The sequence below is a fragment of the Lathyrus oleraceus genome, chromosome 4 (assembly GCF_024323335.1).
Source record: "Lathyrus oleraceus cultivar Zhongwan6 chromosome 4, CAAS_Psat_ZW6_1.0, whole genome shotgun sequence".
Lineage (NCBI taxonomy): Eukaryota > Viridiplantae > Streptophyta > Magnoliopsida > Fabales > Fabaceae > Lathyrus > Lathyrus oleraceus.
Window position 1 is genome coordinate 486,478,314 of NC_066582.1, and position 22,427 is coordinate 486,500,740.

General features: G+C 35.3%; 1 protein-coding gene across 2 annotated transcripts; it reads left to right on the top strand.

The window, feature by feature from the left end:
- The first annotated feature begins 6,062 nt into the window (after positions 1 to 6,062).
- Positions 6,063 to 20,587, top strand: LOC127076480 (uncharacterized). 2 transcript variants are annotated; one of them, XM_051018145.1, is made up of 21 exons: positions 6,063 to 6,434; positions 6,686 to 6,784; positions 6,876 to 7,027; positions 7,429 to 7,501; positions 7,590 to 7,712; positions 8,355 to 8,463; positions 10,635 to 10,714; positions 10,858 to 10,939; positions 13,836 to 13,975; positions 14,067 to 14,177; positions 14,268 to 14,384; positions 14,506 to 14,595; positions 15,542 to 15,595; positions 15,877 to 15,951; positions 16,057 to 16,132; positions 16,240 to 16,339; positions 16,684 to 16,753; positions 17,456 to 17,529; positions 18,324 to 18,430; positions 19,224 to 19,478; positions 19,916 to 20,587. In XM_051018145.1, the coding sequence occupies exons 1-21, from the start codon at positions 6,309 to 6,311 to the stop codon at positions 20,182 to 20,184; spliced, it is 2,382 nt and encodes a 793-aa protein (XP_050874102.1). In that variant the 5' UTR covers positions 6,063 to 6,308; the 3' UTR covers positions 20,185 to 20,587. The 2 variants fall into 2 exon arrangements, with proteins under 2 accessions (XP_050874102.1, XP_050874101.1); XM_051018144.1 differs by having other exon boundaries at positions 6,065 to 6,434; positions 19,910 to 20,587.
- The last annotated feature ends 1,840 nt before the right edge of the window (positions 20,588 to 22,427 follow it).

The window sequence follows — 22,427 nt, forward strand, 5'->3', positions numbered from 1 at the left end:
CAGTTTTGGGCACATGCATCTCTTGTATTGCTTTGACCTTGGCATGATCAACTTCAATACCCTTCTTGCTAACAATAAAGCCCAACAACTTACCAGAATGAACACCAAATGTACACTTATTGGGATTCAAACGGAGTTTGTACTTCCTTAAACGCTGGAATAACTTAAACAAATGCTCAACATGTTCTTCTTCATCACTAGATTTAACAATCATATCATCAACATAAACTTCAATCTCTTTGTGTATCATATCGTGAAAAAAAGTAGCCATTGCTCTCTGGTAAGTTGCACCAGCATTCTTTAGACCGAAAGGCATCACTCTATAACAGAATGTTCCCCAGGGTGAAATGAATGTGGTATTCTCCATATCCTCGGGTGCCATCTTGATCTGATTATATCTGGAAAATCCTTCCATAAATGAAAAGACTTTGAATTTAGTTGTATTGTCTACCAACATATCAATGTGTGGCAGAGGGAAAACATCTTCCGGTCTGGCTTTATTCAAATCTCTATAATCAACACACATACGAATTTTTCCATCCTTCTTCGGAACATGCACAATATTGGCCACCCATTGCGGATACTCAGCGGTAACAAGAAAACCAGCATCAATATGCTTCTGAACTTCCTCTTTGATCTTCACTGCCATATCAGGATGAGTTCTCCTCAATTTCTGCTTGACTGGCAGATATTTTGGCTTCAACGACAATCTATGCTCCACAATCTCAGAATCCAACCCAGGCATGTCTTGATAGGACCAGGCAAACACATCTGAATACTCTCGGAGAAGATCAACCAACCCCTTCTTCAATTCTGGACACAATCGAGACCTAATCTTGACTTCCTTCACATCATCCACTCAATCTGCTCTTCGAACGGCTGAATGGATTTTTCCTCGTGCTCAAGTAGACGAGACAATTCATCAGATACTTCTTCACCACTTCCTTCCACGGTCTCAAACACAGGGAATTCAATATTTGGCGAAGGAGTAGGATCATTGTATTCAATGGTTTAGAAACCAACCTGCATAATGATTTGATATTTTGATTTTAGAGAAGCGATTTGGTCACCAAATATTATGCAGATGGACAATTATATTTATTTATTCATGTTTTTTGTGATTACCATTTTCAGAAAAAACAAAAAGTGAAAATAAAACATCATAGATGTGGATGAATAAAATTATATTTTATTGATGATCAAATTTGAAATGCCAAACAATGTTCACTTCTCCCTTAGGCATAGGAGAAAGATTTTCAAAAAATAATAAAAGCAGTTACTTAGAACGATGCATAATAACAGGAACATCAACAACAATCCAATTATTGCAAGCTTTTCCATGCGTCACAAAATTGGTGCAATCTTCATCTTCATCACCCTCGATCACAGCAGCTAAGTGTTGTTCATTACCATGAATGAATCCTCCGCTACGGAAACTGGGTTGCATATCTTCAGCTCTAAACTCAGATGAACCTTGTTGGAATCCCAAACCGGCTCTGCTATTTTTCTCGGTGACTTCTATCATTTGTCCCCACTGGTCAGAAATACCACCTTCAATAATCTTCTGAGCGTCTTTGAAGGAGGACATATGTGCCTTAACTCTTTTTTCCTCAGTAATAAATAAAGCTTGGAACGGAGTTCCAACCTCATCCTCAACTTCTACATAAGAGAAAAACGACAGGTGGCTTACCAACAAAGCCTTCTCCCCACCGACAATAACAAACTTTCCATTATTGACAAACTTCAATTTCTGGTGCAGCGTTGACGTAACGGCTCCTGCCTCATGTATCCATGGCCTTCCTAACAAGCAGCTATAGGCCGGGTGGATATCCATTACTTGGAAAGTAATTTGGAAATCAATCGGACATATCTTCACAGGAAGGTCCACTTCACCAATCATGGTCTTGCGAGAACCATCAAATGCCTTGACGATCACGCCACTATATCTCATTGGAGCTCCTTGATATGTCAATCTAGAAAGAGTTGATTTGGGAAGTACATTCAAAGACGAACTGGTATCAACCAATACGTTTGACAGAGCATCCTCCTTGTAGTTCATTGAAATGTGCAATGCCAAATTGTGATTCCTACCCTCCTCAGGAAGTTCCTCATCACAGGAGCTCAAATTGTTGCAAGAAGTGATGTTAGCCACAATATGATCAAATTGATCTACTGTAACATTATGCTCAACATACGCTTGCTCCAATACTTTTTGCAATGCTTCTCTGTGCGCTTCAGAGTTCATAAGCAGAGACAACACTGAAATTTTAGAGGGATTTTGGAGCAATTGCTCCACCACATTAAACTCACTCTTCTTAATCAGCTGGAGTACCTCATCATCATCATTAGGCTTCAAATCGTTGGATTCACCAGACTTACACTTTGGAGCGCTAATTGGATCCACTACGGGAACTTCAACACTCTTACTAGCAGATACATCGTCTACATTCTTTGGGAACACCGACCCAAAAACATGATCGTTACGAGTCACCTTTGTAACATCAACAATGCCCACAACAGAACTTGTCGTAGGAAACGAAACCTCTTGACCATTCTCTAACATGGTAGCATTGTACTGGTACGGAACAACCTTATCGGATGCATACGGGACTGAACCCGCTAACCGTATTACCAACGATGATACGGATCTATTGCTGACACTATTACTACTGCTGCTGTCAAATTGAATCACCACTCTCTCTGGAGTTTTGAATACAAGAACTATAACATTCACATCGTCACCCAAGTGACGGGACTGAAGAATCTGGATCATACCTTCATCCATCAACCTCTAGATGTCCCTATTCACAACCACACAACCTCGAGGATTAACACTGCAGATTGCACAACCATCATGGTCATGCTCACAATCACTTACCAAACAGATATCCTTGTGTATCGTCACCAATGACCTTCTAATGAAACAGACATCAAATACTTTGAACTCCCCAGGATAACCATCTACCATGTTAACAGAAGGGTTACCCTGAGCAGGTAGTAGGTTAGCTTTGACATTCGACGCACAGTCCTCAAAGGACACCATCCCACTTTTAACCAATTTATGAACCTCGTATTTCAAGGGGTAACAATTCTCAATATCATGGCCAGGAGCCCCTTGGTGAAAGGCACAATGAAGCTCTGGCTTGTACCGCCATGGAAGTGGTTCTGGAATTTGTGGAGGATTTCTCGGTTGCAAAAGGTTCTTGAGAACCAATGATGGATACAATTCAACATAAGTCATAGGAATCGGGTTAAAAGAGATCTTCTTCCTCTCAAAATTTTGTTGTTGTTGATGATTGTTGGTGTTGTTGTTGTAGGTGTTTGTTCTTTGCGATGACTGTTGTTGACGTTGTTGTTGAACTGACATTGATTGATTGTTAGGAAATACTAGAATGGCAGATGATACTTGATGATGGTGTTGACGGGGTTGTTGACTTCGATTCTTTCTGCAACCAGTTTCACTAAATCAATGATCTTCGATTCTTTAACCGTCGGATCAAGCTCAAATTTAGAGGGCGGGTTCGTAACACTCACACACACACACACACACACATATAACTTTTGAATATTCATAATTTCAAAACAACATGTCTGAGGTGAGAGTTATCTGCTTCGCACTGAAGTTGCAGATTTGAGAAATTTTCCAGCTTTTTTATTCTTATTTGTAAGCTAGTTTACTTTGTGATTTGCGGTTGTTTGCACTAGTTTGTGAATCACTTAAAGACTCTCTTATACCCTTAATTGATTATAGTAGAGTTATTTTTTTGGTATGGACAACTCGTGGTTTTTACTCTCATATGAGAGGTTTTCCACGTTAAAAATACATGTGTTCTTTTATGTCTTTATTTGTTCGATTTATCGTCTTATATTTGTTATTGATCCTCAAGGTTCCTACAAGTCTGGGGAATTTTATATTCCTGCGTATTGGTCTGTTATTGTGTCTTAGTTTCCTATCAGAGAAGGTTTTAGGTGAATATGTGATGTCTATCTCACTTATGTGTTGCTCTTAACCCAACGTGGTTGCACCTCATGATGACCCAACAGTGGTATCAGAGCCGATGGTTCAATTAAGGGACCACTCCTTATATCGAAAGTCTTCCTGACAATGTGGTGGTCAAACATTATGTTCCATTGTAGTGCCTGCAACGGCGATACAAGTGTATGTGGACGAAAGAGCTTTCGCTTGAGGAGGAGCGTAGTGGATGAACTCACACTTTAGGAGTAATTGTTGTGTACAAGTGTGAGTTGGAAGTCCCACATTATTTAGAAAAGTGGAAGTTGAACACTTTATAAGTAACATGATCCATACACCTATCACCTTAAGGTTTTTGGTGAATATGTGGTGTCTCTCTCACTTGTGTGTTGCTTTTGAACTAATGTGAATGATCCTCATGATGACCCAACATTTAAGATATAAACGCAACTCTCTAAAGTTTTTTCCTTTAAAACCCTCTATAAACTAACTCCCAAACAGACCTAAAAAACATACCTATAATAACAATGAAAATACTAATGTCAACCAACGTGCTAAGACACCTGAACCAAAACAATTGAAATACAAGAACCTCTTTACTACACCTATAAAAACTTAATACGAGCAAATAAAACATGTACTCCAATACCAATATTGTAATATACATACCAAAATGTATGAAAACAATTATCCTATGTCCAATTCTAAAGAACAAAACAACCTATGCCACACGAGTTACTAGACTCCAACAATATCCAAACAATAAAGTCCATAAAAAATGATGTCATTCATGATAGCAATTATCAAGCTTGCTACTGTCAAATCAGAGTTTGTTTCGCACCGATGAAAAATATGACAGAAGGAAATCAACCAAAATGTCCCCAACTCAAACATTGACTATACTTAACAAATGCATCGGAGGTAAAACAAAAGATGCATTGGACTCTCCATCAATCTAGTTACTTTGATAGAAAAGGCCTTTTCGCTTTCAAACAGAGCTTCAAAATACATCCGATATGCCACACAATCGAGCCTTGAAACTGATCAATCTATTCAACACAACAACATGTAGATTTATTCACTATATAAGTCCAAATTAAAGGCATCACATAAATCAACTATTGAAAAATCAGATTGCTAAGTCTAACCAATGAGTTTTAATTTTCACTTCAAACAAACTAAGTAAGACATATAGTCAAATTTATCCCGTGACAACAAGAAACTCTATACCAAAATGAATTGATAGAAACACCGTTATGGAGCAGCTAGATAGCTGTTTTACAACCCTGCATGTGCAACTCCAAACATAGGGTTAAATCCACCAAACCTATATCTCATTGGAGTCCACTTTAGTCCTTACACCCAAACTAATTAGATGTGTTACTTATCCAATTTCACAAATCTCTTTGTATTAATATGACATTTAACTTCCCATTTCAATATTTTTAATAGATTTAAATCATACAAACTAATGAAAAGACCAAACTAAAAAATATTTGACATGATAATTAACATGACACAATGTAAATTACTTTACCTTAAACACCGTGACATAGAAACTAAACTAAAAAAATGTTTCCAAGTAACTAGTAAATTGAAAAACTTTTAACAACTAAAAAATATTAATAGAATTAAAATGTATTTGACAAAGCAGACCAATTTCATGGTTTATTTAATAAACAATTAAAATTAAATTTTTAAATGGTTGATTTAGGGATGAATGTTAGGATCTTGTGAGTTTGTTCTTCTTAAATTCAAAATTTATTAGATATTAATAATAATTTTTGTGTTGAATCAGTTTATACATATTAAATTATTGTCGAATATCAATATGATATTTTATTTAATAAAAGTATTATTAATTTACTCTATAATTATTTATGAATTTAATTAAAATATATTAAGAATATAAATTGATTTTACATAGTTGATTAATATATTAAAAAAATTGATTTTTATTTTAATCACCTATAAATATTTTGATATTGTACAGTAATTAACCTCTTACTAATATTACTGCTACATTTAACTTTAAAACCAGAGGTAAATATGATTAAATTTTAGGAAGTAAAAATGGGAAAGTAAGCAATTGTTTTTTGCAAGTAAATAACGCGAGTGACCACTGTGACCTTTCCCTCCTCCTAACTAGTTACCTGCTTCACCAGTGTGTGGCTTGATGAATAATCAAATCCCTCCTCCTCCTCCCCCTCCCTAATTCTCAAAATCAGATCGCATCGCAACCACCAACATCCATACCTACACTCGCCACCGTCGCTATCTCTTCCCAGTTATACACTAATCAGATCACAATTTCGATTCCGGATCGAAACCAAAAATGTTCAAATTCCTCAAAGACGTTGTTGGTGGATCTGGAACTGGCATCAAAGATCTCCCTTACAACATCGGTGAACCTTATCATTCCGCTTGGGGTTCTTGGATTCATCACCGCGGCACTTCAAAGGTAAAAACTATCTCGTCTATATTGCTTCATTTCATCTTATACTTGTTACGGAACAATCAATTATCAATATATATAGTGTTTTAGGTTCAATTTCTCTATAATGCTTGTTACGGAGCAATCAATTATCAATTTATATTGTTTTAGCTTCAATTTCTCTATAATGCTTGTTACGGAGCAATCAAGTATCGATTTATATTGTTTTAGGTTCAATTTGAAGACTAATTTGATGTTAATTTTGGTATTAATTTTAGGATGACGGTTCTCCGGTTTCGATTTTTACTTTATCTGGAAGTAATGCTCAGGATGGACATTTAGCTGCGGGCCGTAATGGTGTCAAGCGTCTACGAACTGTAAATTCAGTTTATATAATCTTTTTGTTGTATTTTTGTTTTCAGTGGTGAATGATTTCAGTTCTGTTTTTAATGGTGTTTTTTTTTCCAGGTTAGGCATCCAAATATTTTGTCATTTCTTCATAGTACCGAGATCGAAACTTTTGATGGCGGTTCTTCTAAGGTCACAATATATATTGTGACCGAACCTGTAATGCCACTTTCAGATAAGGTTAAAGAGTTAGGACTTGAGAGTACACAAAGGTATTGGTGGAGTTAGGTTTTTGTTTCTTATCATGTGTTTCAGTGCTAAATCATTATTTGATGGTTGGATGAATTCGACTTTTTGCATTTAATCAATCGATAGTGTCATGTTTATGTTAGTAATTAACTGGTACCAAAATACGATTTGGTTGTAGAACTGACTTTTATTGATGGCATAATAAGTTTAAAACAGAAACAGAATTACACATACTATAGAGAATGCAAAATTCATATGTAGTATAAACTAAGGAAAGAGATAGTGTATAACTACCATAATAAGATGTCTAACAAACAGTGGTGACTGTGAGCAATGTTATATGTAGCTTGTGCACGAGAGCATAGACTTTGATTTAAGTGTCAAAAATGAATTTCTTACTGCTATTCACCTTGTGGGGTTGTAGGGATGAATATTATGCTTGGGGACTGCTTCAGATATCGAAAGCCGTGAGCTTCTTAAATAATGATTGTAAACTTGTGAGTATTCATGAGCTAAAAATGGGTGTTCTTCTCGTTATTATTATTTTATTTTGTATCAGTTGATTACAAACTTTGTCTGTTGTAGGTTCATGGCAATGTTTGCTTGGCTAGTGTTGTTGTCACACAAACTCTGGACTGGAAACTCCATGCTTTTGATGTTCTATCAGAGTTTGATGGGAGCAATGAGACATCCTCTACGCAAATGCTGGTAATTTAGTTTTAGATAGAAATACCTTGCTTTCTTGTTAGCTTTAGCATTTCTTTGGTTTTTCCTTTCCTTTTTCTAGAAATTGAGATATTAGAATTTCCTTGTAGCCACCAACATGGTGTGGCACAAGTGGTAGATACTTGGGTCCCTTAACTATTTGGTCTCGGGTTTGATTCTGGGCCAGTGTGTATGGAAAAACATATGTTCGTAGAGGTCAACCCCTTAAATGGACATCGGTTATCTCGAAGAATTAGTCCTCACAGTTGCCCGTGGAGAATACCTTGGTTTACCCAAAAAAATGAATTTCCTTGAAGTTAAATAACCACTCCCACACAAGGTGAAAGTTTATTGTCATGACCTAGTATGATTGTCTCTTCTCCAGACTTAAGTTTGATTTATGTAGTTTCATTCATCTCTTGTTTCACTTTGCCAGTCCTTTTTTAGCATGCAAGGCTCTATCTCTATAACATTCATGGCAAGCATTCATGGAAAAATTAACTGACATTATCAATGCTCCCTTAAGTGGAGGATTATGCTGGCCTTGATCAGACTTTTATTTATTATTTTATATATTTTAAATAAAAGGAATCATGTAGCGAAACCTAATATATATTCCTCCTGTATGTTAATGCATTCATTCAGCAATATGCATGGCTTGTTGCAACTCAATACAAAGCAATGGAGCTGGCAAAATCTGACTGGGCTGTAATTAAGAAGTCTCCTCCATGGGCCATTGATTCTTGGGGCATGGGTATGTTATTTGTTTTCCTTTTTATTATGAATTTATAATTTAAAATGTATCATGATGGAAATTTGGGATAAGATCTTGGAGCAACAGTTGGAGTTGATGCCTTGTGACTAGGAGGTCCTGGATTTTGATTGTAGAATCAGTCATTTGCAATGCAAATAGATTTGTAATGGGTTTACTTTTACCCTTTTGGGATTCACCATAGTTGGAGCTTTACAACACCAGGTTTCCCTTTTTTGATAGCAATTTGGAATTTTAGGAGAGGAAAGGAAAGAGGAAATTTTTTTGAATTGTTTCATTTTAAGTTGTTTGCTGATGGTGACATTTCGTGTCCTTTTTTCAGACTAGCCTAGCCAATATTATTGTATTGCATGGCCATTTCTATTATGGAACATGTTCTCATTTAGAACTAGATGCTTCCACGAAGAGGAACTTAGAAATTTATACCTTGTTTCATTTTCACATAACATTAAGCTTTGTGAGAGCAAAATCCTTAGATCTGTTTAGGTGCAACTAGTGAACTCCCAAGCTCACTTAATCTTGTATCTTCTTGATCTTTAATTAAGAGCTAGCATTTTCACTTGTGTGACACACAAGTTGACTCTCTTATTCATAATAAATTAAAGTATTTAAATATAATTCAAGTGGTGGTGCATATTGGTATGTTTTCATGAAAAGTTATTGTACAAGTATATGACATATTTATCTTCCCGATTTGAATATATGTACGATTTCATGTTAAACTTTCGTTCTTGTTAGAGGATAAGAAAATATCTTATGATATTTTAGTCTTATCTTAATGTATCTTAGTTTATTTTCTTATCTTAGAGCATCTTTTACGATTAGTGTCATATTTCTTAGTTATTAATATTATTTTGATCTGATTTCTTGTTTCACCTGAATTAGGTGTCTGTAAAGTGTAAATAAGATTCAGTATTTGGTATTTTGTATCATGAATCACCAACTTATTAAACCACAATAATAATTAAAGGTTATACTGATTACTCTCTTCCTTGCTAATCTAACAACAACAACCACCCAACCTTAATCTCACCAGGCAAGGTCAGATACATCGATCAAACGGCGCCATGATGTTTTATCACGAATTATGTATATCTTGCCAAACCACAAAATATTTCTTAATAGTTTCACTATAGTTTTTTTTTTCCAGTATTCTTCTGCCTCTAGCGAGGGCTACTATTTGTTTGACCAAACCTCCTCTTCTATATGATGCAAATATTTAAACATGTAATTTACATATTAATATGTTTCCATATTAAGTTTTTATCCTCTATTTATCCTTAAAATTGACCAAACCTCCTCTTCTATTTGTTTTTATGTTATTAGTTATTTAATACATCTACATTTGCGAAATGTTTCTCATAATTGCCACTCTGCCTTATACCTTATATGTGTTATGGATTTAATGTTTCCATACTTTTTTTAGCCTTTTCTCTAATACAAATCCTGTACTATGACCCTCTTATAATTTTTTGGTCCCTTTTTATAATACTTATTTCAAATCTCAAGATTCATTAATGAATTTTTCACAACAATGCCCCTAATTAAATGGGGGAGAATTAAAAGATCATCTATTTCTCTTTCTTAATAATTGAAGGATAATTTTGGAAAGAGAATGTACTCCCTCCGTCTCATAAAAAGTGTCTCATTAGCACTTTTCCTTTGTCTCAAAATAATTGTCCTTTTACAATATCAATGCATAATTTATTATTATTTTTCCAATATCATATCCTTATTTATTAACTTTCACTTTATCCAACTACTCTTTTAACTATAATTAATAGGGGTATTTTAGTAAATGATATTAGTTTTATCATTAAAACCAACTCATCCAATCATTTTCTTAAAAAGTATGAATTGTTCAAATAAGACATTTTTAATGAGACATAGGGAGTACATTGTTGACAAATTAAATGAAAAACAATTTTCTTAATATTTGTGCAATAGTCAAGGGGCTGGGGGTCTTACATATAGGAACATAGGTAGTAAAAGAATGTGTACGTATATTGTTTATGGGCTAGTCTTTAGTGTAAATCATGTAAAGTGTGAACCTCTGTGGATGTTGTAGTGTCACAGAATAATTTTATCCCTGTCTTTTTTTCTTTTTTTTCCAAGTAGACCTCTCTAAATTACTGGAAACTATAATTTCATAGGCTGTCTTATCTATGAGCTATTCTCTGGTTTGAAGTTGAGCAAAACAGAAGAGTTACGTAACACTGCCTCCATTCCCAAGGTCAGACTTCTCAAGAATCAACCTTTGTTTTTGTATTTATTACTGCATATAAAGATTAAGGGGGATTTTACTTTGTTTAATTATATACTCATTGTAATGAAATATTCATTCTTCATCTTAATGTCTTTTTTTCTGTCTCACAGTCCCTGCTTCCAGATTACCAGCGGCTACTGAGTTCCACACCTTCTCGTAGATTGAATACTTCAAAGCTTATAGAAAACAGTGGTGAGTGTTGTTTATATATTATAATCATCAATTGTTGAAACTTTATTTAGCTTAACACTGTTGTAGTTTTACTGTTTTGTTTGAAAGATTCATGTGTTTTCTGGTCAGCTAATGAGCTATGTAGGATCCACTATATTCATGTACAAGCATACTTACATTTTGACTTGTTATATTCAAGTATTTGAGTTAATTGTTATTAGACTTTAGGACTGTCATGGACAGTAAGCTGCATGATAATATATGGTAACTAACTGTCTTTTGACAGTATGGTATTAGATATTGGTTTTAGATTAAATGGTTTTCGAGTTGGATTACTAGCATAATATGGAAAGAAGTTTCATGTTTTACTTATTTGTTCAAGCAAGGCTTTGGTTGATCAGGATGTAGTTAACTCTGAATTGTGCGAGTATATACATGTTAGGATGTAGAGTAGTGGTTAATTAGAGTAGTTAGAGAAGTTAAGAGTTGTTATAGAAGTTAGTTAGTTGGTTGGTCAGTTAGTTAGTTAGTTAGTTGAAGTTGTTATAGGGATAGTATAAATAGGAGAATACAATGTAGAGTCTGCATAGAGTTGATAATTATTGAATATTGTTATCATTAGTAAATAGAGTAGCAAACTCTATTGTGAAGGGGAAATGCATGGAGGAAAGATTTCACTCCTATTTCTAATGAAGTGTTCTTTCTTTGGAATCCAATTCTCGGGTTCCTAACAATTGGTCCGATCCTGCCAGATCTTCGAGGTGTGCCACTGTTATTGGAGATGGAGGTACCACAAAGGGTGGATATGCCAACTTTTACGGAGAAAACCCCATTTGGTGGCTTGCAAGGGCTGATTTTTTTTTTGAAGTGCAAGAAACTCATGAGTTTGATCATTTGCAATGGGATTTCATGAGCATGGAGGGAGAAGCCGTGCGTTGGTTCAGTTCACGGTGTCAAGAGGACCTGAATTTAAACTGGGCGTCGTTCCCTTCAAATCTGCCCGAGATTCAGAACAGGCTATGATAATTATGTTGTTGAAGGATTTTCAACCTTGAAGCAAGAAGTGCAAAGGGAGGGAAAAAGCCACATAGGTGAAGTGAAGCAATTGGTGGAGACACCAGAGAAGAAACAAGAAATGGGCAGGGATCAGATTCTTGGTGATATGAAGAAGAGTGACAAGAAGGTTGGATGGAGATAATGGTTCATTTTCAGAGTGTTTGCCAGTGGTAAAGTCTGAAGGGGCAAAATCTCAACTCCTTTGTAGTAGTCTAAGCAATCTGATTCCATAGCCGTCGTCTTAAACAACTGAGATCCAAGCACCTCTGCCAGAACCACCAAACTTCAATCTGCTTGAGGCGAACACTATAAACCCTGCATGACTGATGTTGATCGAGCCACCTCCTCAGACAGAACCTCCAAGCATCAATCACAGAAAAAGGGGAGAAGAAGGAATGTTTATCGAGGAAAAAAGTGATAGTAGAGGAGAAAATTTAACAAGTTAACAATGCTACAAATGATACTAGGTATGTATTTTTCGACAGTGGGACCCAGGCGGTGGTATTGTTGTGTCGCAATAAGGTGATAGCACTTACTCCCTGCATTTGTGGGATCCAGGTGGCAGCAACCATGACAAATGAGAGTATTTTGCAAAATAGTACTAGCGCTTACTTCTCAATACATTGGTGAGATACAGTGGTAATCTTCTTAATGGGAGCATGCTGCAAGAGAGGGTCAGAACTTCAGTTTTAATGAATATATTGACATCGGAGGGAAAATGGAAGCCAGTACACATTACCAAGTATTATTACACATTCAAAAAGAATATGGTAGCTGTCAACCTCGAGGACAGTGTTGTTTTGAGGAGGGGTGTATTATTAGGATACAGAATAGTGGTTACTTAGAGTAGTTAGAGCAGTTAAGAGTAGTTATAGAAGTTAGTTAGTTAGTTAGTTGGTTGGTTAGTTAGTTGAGGTTATCATAAGGCTATTCGATAAATAGGAGAATACAATGTAGAGTTGATAATTATTGAATATTAACCGGACATTAAAATCAACCACAAATTTGGTGGTTAATAGTTTAAATACGTGATTAATTACATATTGTAGATAGTTAATGAATATAACAAGGTGGCGTAACCTATTAACCATCCATAGAACACAATTAACTGTGACCTTGAATGTTATTGACGTTAATTTTTAGATGTATATTTGAACATGAATTGTGGTTAGTAGATACCATGTATATTTAAAAACTCGAAAATCATGTATATTTAAAAACTTGAAAATCATGTATATTTAAATACTTGAAAATCATGTATATTTAAAAACTTGAAAATCATGTATATTTGAACACAATTTAGATGGTTATAATAGATATCATATCATGTACATTTGAACACCAGAAAATCATGGTTAATGACATAAAAAATTGTGGTTAATTATGTTCCAATAGAAGGTTAGTAAGTTGTGAAACCTTGTTATATTCATTAACCAACCATCCACCGAACGTGATTAATCACATTTAAACATTTGTGTGTCAAAATATCATTTCTCTAACTTCGTGATGAGCTTCTATTTGTACACACTAGGGTGATCTGATAGGATTGATCACAGAGTGGAGAGAGAAAGTTTTATATGTGTATCAAGGGTTATTGTTTATATAAAGGAGTGATGTGATAATGTGAGCATATTCTAATGTAATTGATTTCTGCTTTTCCACATTTTAGAAGGAAAACTTCTGTGCTTCATATCAGTTGCAAACTTAAAAGCCACCTGAACAATCTATAGTATACCACAGTTTTAAAAGTTCGCCTTTCTTACTTTAGAACTTTTGATAGTACTCCTTTTTAGTGGTCCTGGTATAATTCTTGGCAATTCTTCCTGTGTTTAGTTTGACTTTGTTGGTAATTGATGTGCAGAGTATTTTCAGAATAAGTTGGTAGACACAATACATTTCATGGAAATTCTCAGTTTGAAAGATAGTGTTGAGAAGGACACCTTCTTCCGCAAACTTCCAAATTTAGCAGAGCAGCTTCCTCGTCAGATTGTGTTAAAGAAGGTACATCTCTCTGGAAGTTATAATTCTCAACCTTTGATGTTATCAACAGTTTATCCCAATTGATTATGTCGGTAATTTTTGGTTTTTACAGTTACTTCCTTTATTAGCTTCTGCCCTTGAATTTGGTTCAGCTGCTGCCCCTGCTCTGACTGCATTGTTGAAAATGGGTTCGTGGCTTTCAGCCGAGGAGTTTCGTGTCAAGGTAAATAATAATTTTAATACCAGTGTAAATGTCTCTCTAATCAGGACCGATCTCATGTATTGGATTTCAATTTCAATATATAATCTACAGATTCTTCCAACAATAATTAAACTCTTTGCCTCCAACGATCGAGCTGTCCGTGTTAGCCTTCTCCAACATATTGAACAATTTGGAGAGTCATTATCAGCTCAAGCTGTTGATGAGCAGGTACATAGTCAGGATAAGATGTCTAAATTTCCTTACTTCCCTGCTTTTTTTTCATTGCTGTAAAATATAGAGATTCATGTTCTGCCTTCTATTTTACAATACTGTTTACTCTTGCAATCAGGTTTACCCTCACGTTGCTACTGGTTTCTCTGATACATCTGCTTTTTTGAGGGAACTTACTCTCAAGTCCATGTTAGTTCTGGCTCCGAAAGTACGTCTGTTTATCTTCATGTTATCAAATCTTTCTTTGCTTTTGATTCTAGTTGGAAAATGAGATATGCTATTGGTCTAATGAGAAATTTGGACACAAATTTGTTTTGACAGTTTTATTGTCAGTAATGGTTTTTTAGTGTTTACAGTAGTATGTATACCCTGGTGACTGTGAAGTTTATTTAGAAGTGATATCTGTTCTATTTAAGCTTTGGTAGAAGATATAATTTAGACCTCATTTTTAGTTATGTCAATTTAAGGCAGAATTAAATGAATTAAAAGTGATGTTTATGTTCGGATTTGGGGCCAAGATGTGGTTAGATCTAATATGATTTGGGGATCTCAATGGAAAGTTAGGTAAAGGATAGTGCTTTGATCACTATTCATGTTTAGTAATCTACTATCTTGGCTAGTTAAGTAGAGGTGTTGCTTGTATCTGTGGTTAGGAATTAGAATTGTACAGCTGTCAATGCTCTTACAACTACTTGTCTTTTCAATTTGTATTTTATTTTTGGTTCAAGACTCTTTGTATTTTGAAATCACTTCAGACCTAAGCTAATCCAAGTAAAGCAGGTGGATCCACTTAAAGGGGAAAAGTTCTCCTAACATGTATTTTTCTTTCACAAGACTCGAACTCGAGACCTTATATAGCCAAACTCTGCCACTTCGACCTATGGGTGTTAGTTTTTCAATTTTTAAACAAAAGAAAAAACAGTGAAGCACCAATCAAGAAAAGAAAATCAATGGAACAAAACAGCCTCAGTCCCTCAAGATATCTTATAGTGCACCCCATTTAAAAGGAAATGTTTTTGAAAGCTCAAGTCTTTTATTTTTACAGTTCATTTCCTTTTTTCCCCTCCTAAATTTTCTCTTCTATTTGATTTGATGAGTCTTTAGCAGGCAATTTTGTTTCTTTATTTAAAATATGGTTTGTCTCATCATTGCAGCTGTCTCAAAGGACCTTGTCTGGGTCATTATTAAAGCATCTGTCGAAGTTACAGGTACTGCTCCAAGTCTTCAATAATTTATGTGTTGGGAGCAAAGCTAATTGCATATGCTGACTTAGGAAGTGAAAAGTAATAGACAAGGCTTTCATTTAGCTCTTTTTGAGACTTACGACTCTTAAAATTTACCAGTCATTTGACTGCCAATATTAATTTTTTATTTATTGAAATGCAGTCAAGCTAATGTTTATTTTAGGAGCGAGGGTCGTGCATACAAACATACCATAGTTGTTTTCTTTCTTTTCTAGAATTTATAAGATTGGAAATTTGTTTTGTAGGTTGATGAAGAGGCAGCGATACGAACAAATACTACTATCTTGCTAGGAAATATTGCAAGTTACTTAAATGAAGGGGTATGCCGATATGATATCTGCAAGTTAAAATAGTTTGCTATATTTGATTTCATGATAGTAGCATATGTTCATCGATGAATTAACTCTTCAGGACTATTTTTGCAGACAAGAAAAAGAGTGTTGATTAATGCATTTACAGTCCGTGCTTTACGTGATACCTTTCCACCTGCTAGAGGAGCAGGTATTTGTTCTCACATATCTATCTGTTACTAATTTTCTTCAGTTCTGTGGATTGATAAATTCTTCAAACAGTATTTCTTCTCATCCCTTTGTATCTTACTTGTTCAGGAATTATGGCTTTATGTGCCACCAGTTCTAACTATGACATCACTGAAATTGCCACTCGGATTCTTCCTAATGTTGTTGTCCTCACAATTGATCCTGACAGGTTATATCCCGCAGATGATTTATTATTTTCTGATACTCCCTTTGTTATAGATAGTTCTCTTGTGAACTGATTTAAAACATCATTTACTATTTTTAGTAGGTTAACTCTTATTATTAATCAAGTTGCTTTTTTTGTGTGTGACAATTATTGAAATATTGAAATCTTCATAATGGGTGTTCTTTTGTAGGAGTGATTATGTTTATATTTGTGCTATACTCTATCATGCTATTTTGGTTGTTTTGACAGTGTTTAGATTCCAAAAATAGATGATTCTTATCATTGCACTTTGAGTATTTCCCATTTTCAATGCCATGATTATGTTATTTCTTTCATGGTTCAAACAGTGATGTTCGATCTAAGGCATTTCAAGCTATTGATCAATTTTTGCTGATGGCAAAGCAACATTATGAAAAGGTATAATATCTGGTTCTTTTTGGCTGTTATTAGATGCACACTGTGGTTCTTGAAGTTAAATGTATCATGTATGTATTTGAGAAGAAATTAGATGTCATTTCAGAAATTACTTTTTTAAGCCCAACTAATGATTTCATGTAATACATCTTTATTTAATAGCTTATAGTATATTTTCTTGAGAGTGACTTAATCTTAGTCTACTCTCCATCAAAGAATAACATAACACACATCATTCCTAACTTCTCATTTAATTTTTAAAATGCATTCTTTTGAATAAACATCTTATTTATAATTTTAAACAAGTTCCTCTTTTAATCTATAATTTTTAGATTTTACCTAAATTAGTTATTCATATCTCCCTTAAAATTTTAAACATGTTATATTAAATATATTTCTTTTAATTTATTTTGTGAAATTTTATAGGGAATACTTGCTAGTTTCTTTTTATCCGTTACATGTCATATCCGGTCACACATTTTCTATATATTTCATTTATTTATTGATAAAAGGCCATTTTATTAGTAGGAAAGTTCTTATGTGATGAAAGCTCAATTATTCCACATGTTTTTGTAGGTTCTTCCCAATATCTGCATCACATTATATTGACTAAAAGTGATACTTTTTGGTGACATTTTGTCTTTTCCCCTTTGTTGGTTATTTGTGTTCCTCATGTTCACGCTCTTGTCTGTCTTTATATTATAGACAAACATAGCAGAGGCTACTGGGGGTGCAGGCACGGGAAGCTCATCAATTCCAGGAAATGCAAGTTTACTTGGGTAAGTTGCTCTAACTTTGTGTGGCCATGCAGACCACATGTTAAGCAACAAGTGCAAGAGTTTTAGAAATGGTGAATGAGACGCAAAAATGAATTCTATAATATTCTGTGAATTCTGCTTTTTGATTGGTTATACTTATAACAAAAAGAGAACACAAGGTTATATAGGATTATAGTCCTACAGTCCCCAAGGGCTTAATATACACCCTTGGTACCTAACTCTAACAAATGCAGAGGTGCCTGCTGGCACAACTTTGAATAACAAACAATTCTAGAAGGAAAAATAAAAGGCTATTACAATTAACTCTTTGGAATCCATTTCTTGGATTCCTAACAAGTGGCCAAAAATGGGGGAGGATTGTTGTTGAATACAGAGTGGATATTAGCAATGCCTGGAAGCGGGTGTTTATTATTTTAGTTCTTATTGGTAGTACACGTTCTTTCATTCATGCATGTGTATGTAATGTAGTGTGATAGTGTAGTATGGCACGAGAAATTCTATATAATTTTGGGTTTGATATAGATTGAAAGTTTGCTATATATATAAAATATAAATTAGTCAAATGATATCTTTTGATGTATGCCTACTCTAGGAAAGGTACTTACCAGGTTTAAAGAAAGGCACTAGCTGTAGCTGCCTTGTCTATATAGTCTTAAAGAGCTTTGCATCACCTTAGGGTGTCTGATTTTCTAGTGAGGCTTCAGTGTTCAGTGTTCTTTAACTGTGTCTGAACTGCTGGGCATTTTCTCCACATTTAACCCACTGGTTCTGACTTAACTCTTGTCACTGTGTAGATGGGCCATGAGCTCCTTGACCCTGAAGGGAAAACATTCTGATCATGCTCCAGTTGCTTCTGTTAGTCCTAGTGCCCTTACATCAACATCTTCTAATGCCACCTCAGGTATGCTTAATGACAGTCTCGTATATTAAATTAGCTAATTGCATAATCCTCTGAATATGTCATTAGATCTACACCTCTCTATTTTGGCCGGCTTTACATCAAGGTCTTGTTTAGTGTGTATTTTCACAACTAAATTCTGAAGTCATAAAAGTGTAACACGAGGTCAACCACTTGATCTTGATCATCCATATAACTTTGTACCCTACTAATACTTTCTCACCAAGTTCAATAATTCACACTTATTTCACTTGAATAATGCTATCTCCCTGGTGAACAAATGTGAAGTAATTACAATAATTTAGAATGATAACTTCTCTATTGTTTGAGAGGGTAGTTGAAAATTGAGCAACAGCTTCTTATTATGGATGAAGTCAGCGAAGGGTGCAGTGCCAGAACCTCAGCCCTCATGTCTTCAATCGTTTGGCCACGTTTGAAGACACAGGTCTTTATTTTATTTTTTGGATGAAGGGGTTTGACTTCCCCATTCTTCTTTGAAATGGTTTGTCTCATTGGAGCCCCATAATTCAAACTTGCTATACCTGTGTGTGATTTTATCTTAATTAATTATAATTATTAAATGAAGAAAAATAAAGGGAGAAAGCTGAGGGAAATGACAACAGAAAATCTCATCCCATATCTCCCTCCCTATCCACAACCCTTAAGACAAAGATGTTAATGCTACTATTCCATCTGATCTGTTAATGCTGCCATGATTTTCATTTGGACAGTTTTCTTCTATTGGTAATTTTTACTATTTAACATGTTTATATCATCTCCTTTTTGGGTATTCTAGCTGTAGATACTCCTTCAACAGCACCCATCCGTGTAAGTTCCACACCAGATTTCACTGAGCACCATGCCCCTCCATCTCCTACATCAACGGATGGCTGGGGGGAACTAGAGAATGGAATCGATGAGGAACCTGAAAATGACAAGGATGGGTGGGATGACCTAGAACCACTTGAAGATACAAAGCCAGCTCCAGCACTTATCAACATTCAAGCAGCTCAAAGGCGGCCGGTTTCTCAACCAGTTTCACAGACAAAAGGTATTAATTATTTAACTGTTAGTATTTTGCTAGTGATTTCTTCATTTCCATGTCTGCTAGTTACTAGTTACTGTTGATAATTTTCAATGTCAGATTGGAAGTTATTTAATTATGTTCTAGAGTTTAAAAAATTGTATATATGCCCACTATTAATAACATCAATGACAATATTCTCAGAAAGTTAGTGGTGTGAGGGTAACAATTCCTAGTTGTACACATCAAAGAATTCGGTAGTTATTGGATTGGCTTTGCCTTTAAGTAAATCAGTGACTTTAGTCAGTCACCTTTTCCTAATAAATGGACTTTGAGCTTTTGCTTTATGCTAGGATTGACTTGAAAATCCAACAGTTTCATCACATGCAATAGGAATATTCTAACACCATTACTTAATACATGTATTGATTAAAGGGTTTTAATTTTTTATTTTGTAGCTTCAGGTATACGACCCAAAAGTACATCAAAGTTGAGCAAGGATGAAGATGATGATCTTTGGGGTGCCATAGCAGCTCCTGCTCCAAAAACATCAAAACCTTTAAATTTGAAATCAGCTGCAACTGATGATGATGATCCCTGGGCTGCCATTGCGGCTCCTGCGCCCACTACAAGGGCCAAGCCTTTATCATCTGGCAGAGGCCGGGGAGCCAAACCTGCTGCTCCAAAATTAGGTGCTCAGCGGATAAACCGGACATCATCGTCCGGGATGTAAACCGAATTGCCACTTGTCAGGGACGAGGGAATGTTAGAATACAGTAACCCGTCTAGTATATCCGATAAGTTTTGTGCTTTCTAGTAGCATAATTGATTTGTAATATTCTTTTTGACGTTATTTTTGCTTTGAAGAAAATCTCAAATGCAGCAATAGTCTCTCGAGGAAAAAAAAGGTGATGCGGAAACAGTTGAACCATTGTAATAGGGTTTTTGTATTTGCCATATGCTTTGGGTCTTGAGGATGGGGTCTTACGTACTTTTTTTTGGTGTTAAAACATTTTAAAACTATAGGTGCAATGTAATTAGTTTCATATTATGTTATAGGATGTTTTTTTTGTTGTTGAATCTTGAATGGTTATTTATATCTTGAATGGTGTCAATATAATGTACACTTGCATGTCTGTCTAGTAATGTACACTAGTTATAAATTGATATTTAACTCGGGTCGATTTTTTCTCTTTTTTGATGATTGTTAAGTTGAGTGTTTGGGATAATTTAGAATGCTCTTGAGGCTTTGTTTACAACTTGAGTTTTGGAAGGAATGACGACTGAAATATAGTTATACAAAAGAAAACGCAACTTACAACTTGTTTTACAACCTAGTTGTAGAATATTTTGGAAACTTCTTATTCCTCTATGGGGTGGAAAAATACCGAATGGAAAATTCAGAATCTCTTTCAGATTTTGGAGATGCATCTTCGGATGTACTTTGAAACGTTAATTATTTTGGAGATGTATTTCCGTAATATTTTAAAACATATACCATGTATCATCTTTGAAAGACATTTTAGATGTATATTGTTATGGAGATGTATCTCCGTTAAACAATTCTGTAACCTATCAGAACAATTCATGTTATGTTGTGTTTATTTAGATGAAGATTTATAAATATTATGTATTATGTTATGTGACGAGATTTAAACCATACATTTGATACGTAAAAAATGACGTATATAAATCCAGATGGTCCAAAAATGATATGATAAAGTTGAAATTCACAATAAAGTAGCATGGAGTGAAAATAATAGTGATCGACATACTTGTTGAAGTATATGGAAATAACAAAGAAACATTAAAAGATCAATAAATATTACCGTCAGTAGTGTGATGTTGTTTGTGACCTGTTTCGTCTTCACCTACGACCCTCTGATAACTTCGAGTACAAGTTGACCAAACAAGCGACCCCCAATTGTATTCATGGTTCCGCTTGAAGTCCTTGAAGTATTGTAGGTAGATGAGATCTATATAAGTGACACTTTTATCCATAAAAATCGCAGTGCCAATCAAATATAACATGTATGCTCTCATAGCATACGCTCTAAGGAGCCTCACCTACACATCATCACCTCTAGCTTGTTGTGCTCTAAGGAGCTCATACGTATATATCTTTTTCAGGAATTTAAACCTAGCATGAGTCCTTCTGGTTCTCTCTATCTTCGGCATCGTAATTTTTGGGTCAACTCCAGATAGTCTACCATCAACTCAAGTGTCTCGTCTTTGCTAATCCTCCATTGATCTAAAAGTTTCTCCTTGATCGAAAGATGCAGCAAACACGATACATCGTCGAGTGTGATAGACATCTCACCAAGCGACAGATGAAATGACGAGGTCTTAGTGTGTCATCTCTCCACGAATGCATTAAGCATCTTGTCGTTGACCGTAATATAATCGGTCATGCACAAGTCCTTCATCCCAAATGGGGACAAAGCTGCCTAAAATCACTCCTCATTCGGTTGAGGCAAGCTAGTAATCTTCCGTTCGTGATTAATAATCTTCAGCGGACCATGGTCCTGCAGGATAATAAATCAACGTCAGAAACTTGCTATATATTAATAAACGTAAATTAAAAAAATAAATCCAACTAATGTTATCTCTCCGTCCTATATATGTATGGCAGTATGGTCTGGGTACAGAGGTAGTAGTGACAACTCTACAGGGCCTCCTCCAAATGCCTGAGGTGAGTCCGTCTCATCATCCTCAACAACCTCGCCATCTGGAGGTGACACTGGCTCAGAAGGATCATCCGTCGGAGGTGGCACTGAAGCCTCCAATACCACCAGTGACTCGGATACCTCTGGCACATAAATAGGTGAAATCTGGCGCCTACGGAAGGATGGAAGGAGTGATGTGTCGGTAGGTGAAACACGTCTCATACGGGAAGAAGAAGATGGAGAAGCATGAGCCCCAAAAATATATTTCTCCGCATAACCAAAGTAAACAAGAGCCTCTGAAACCTGACTT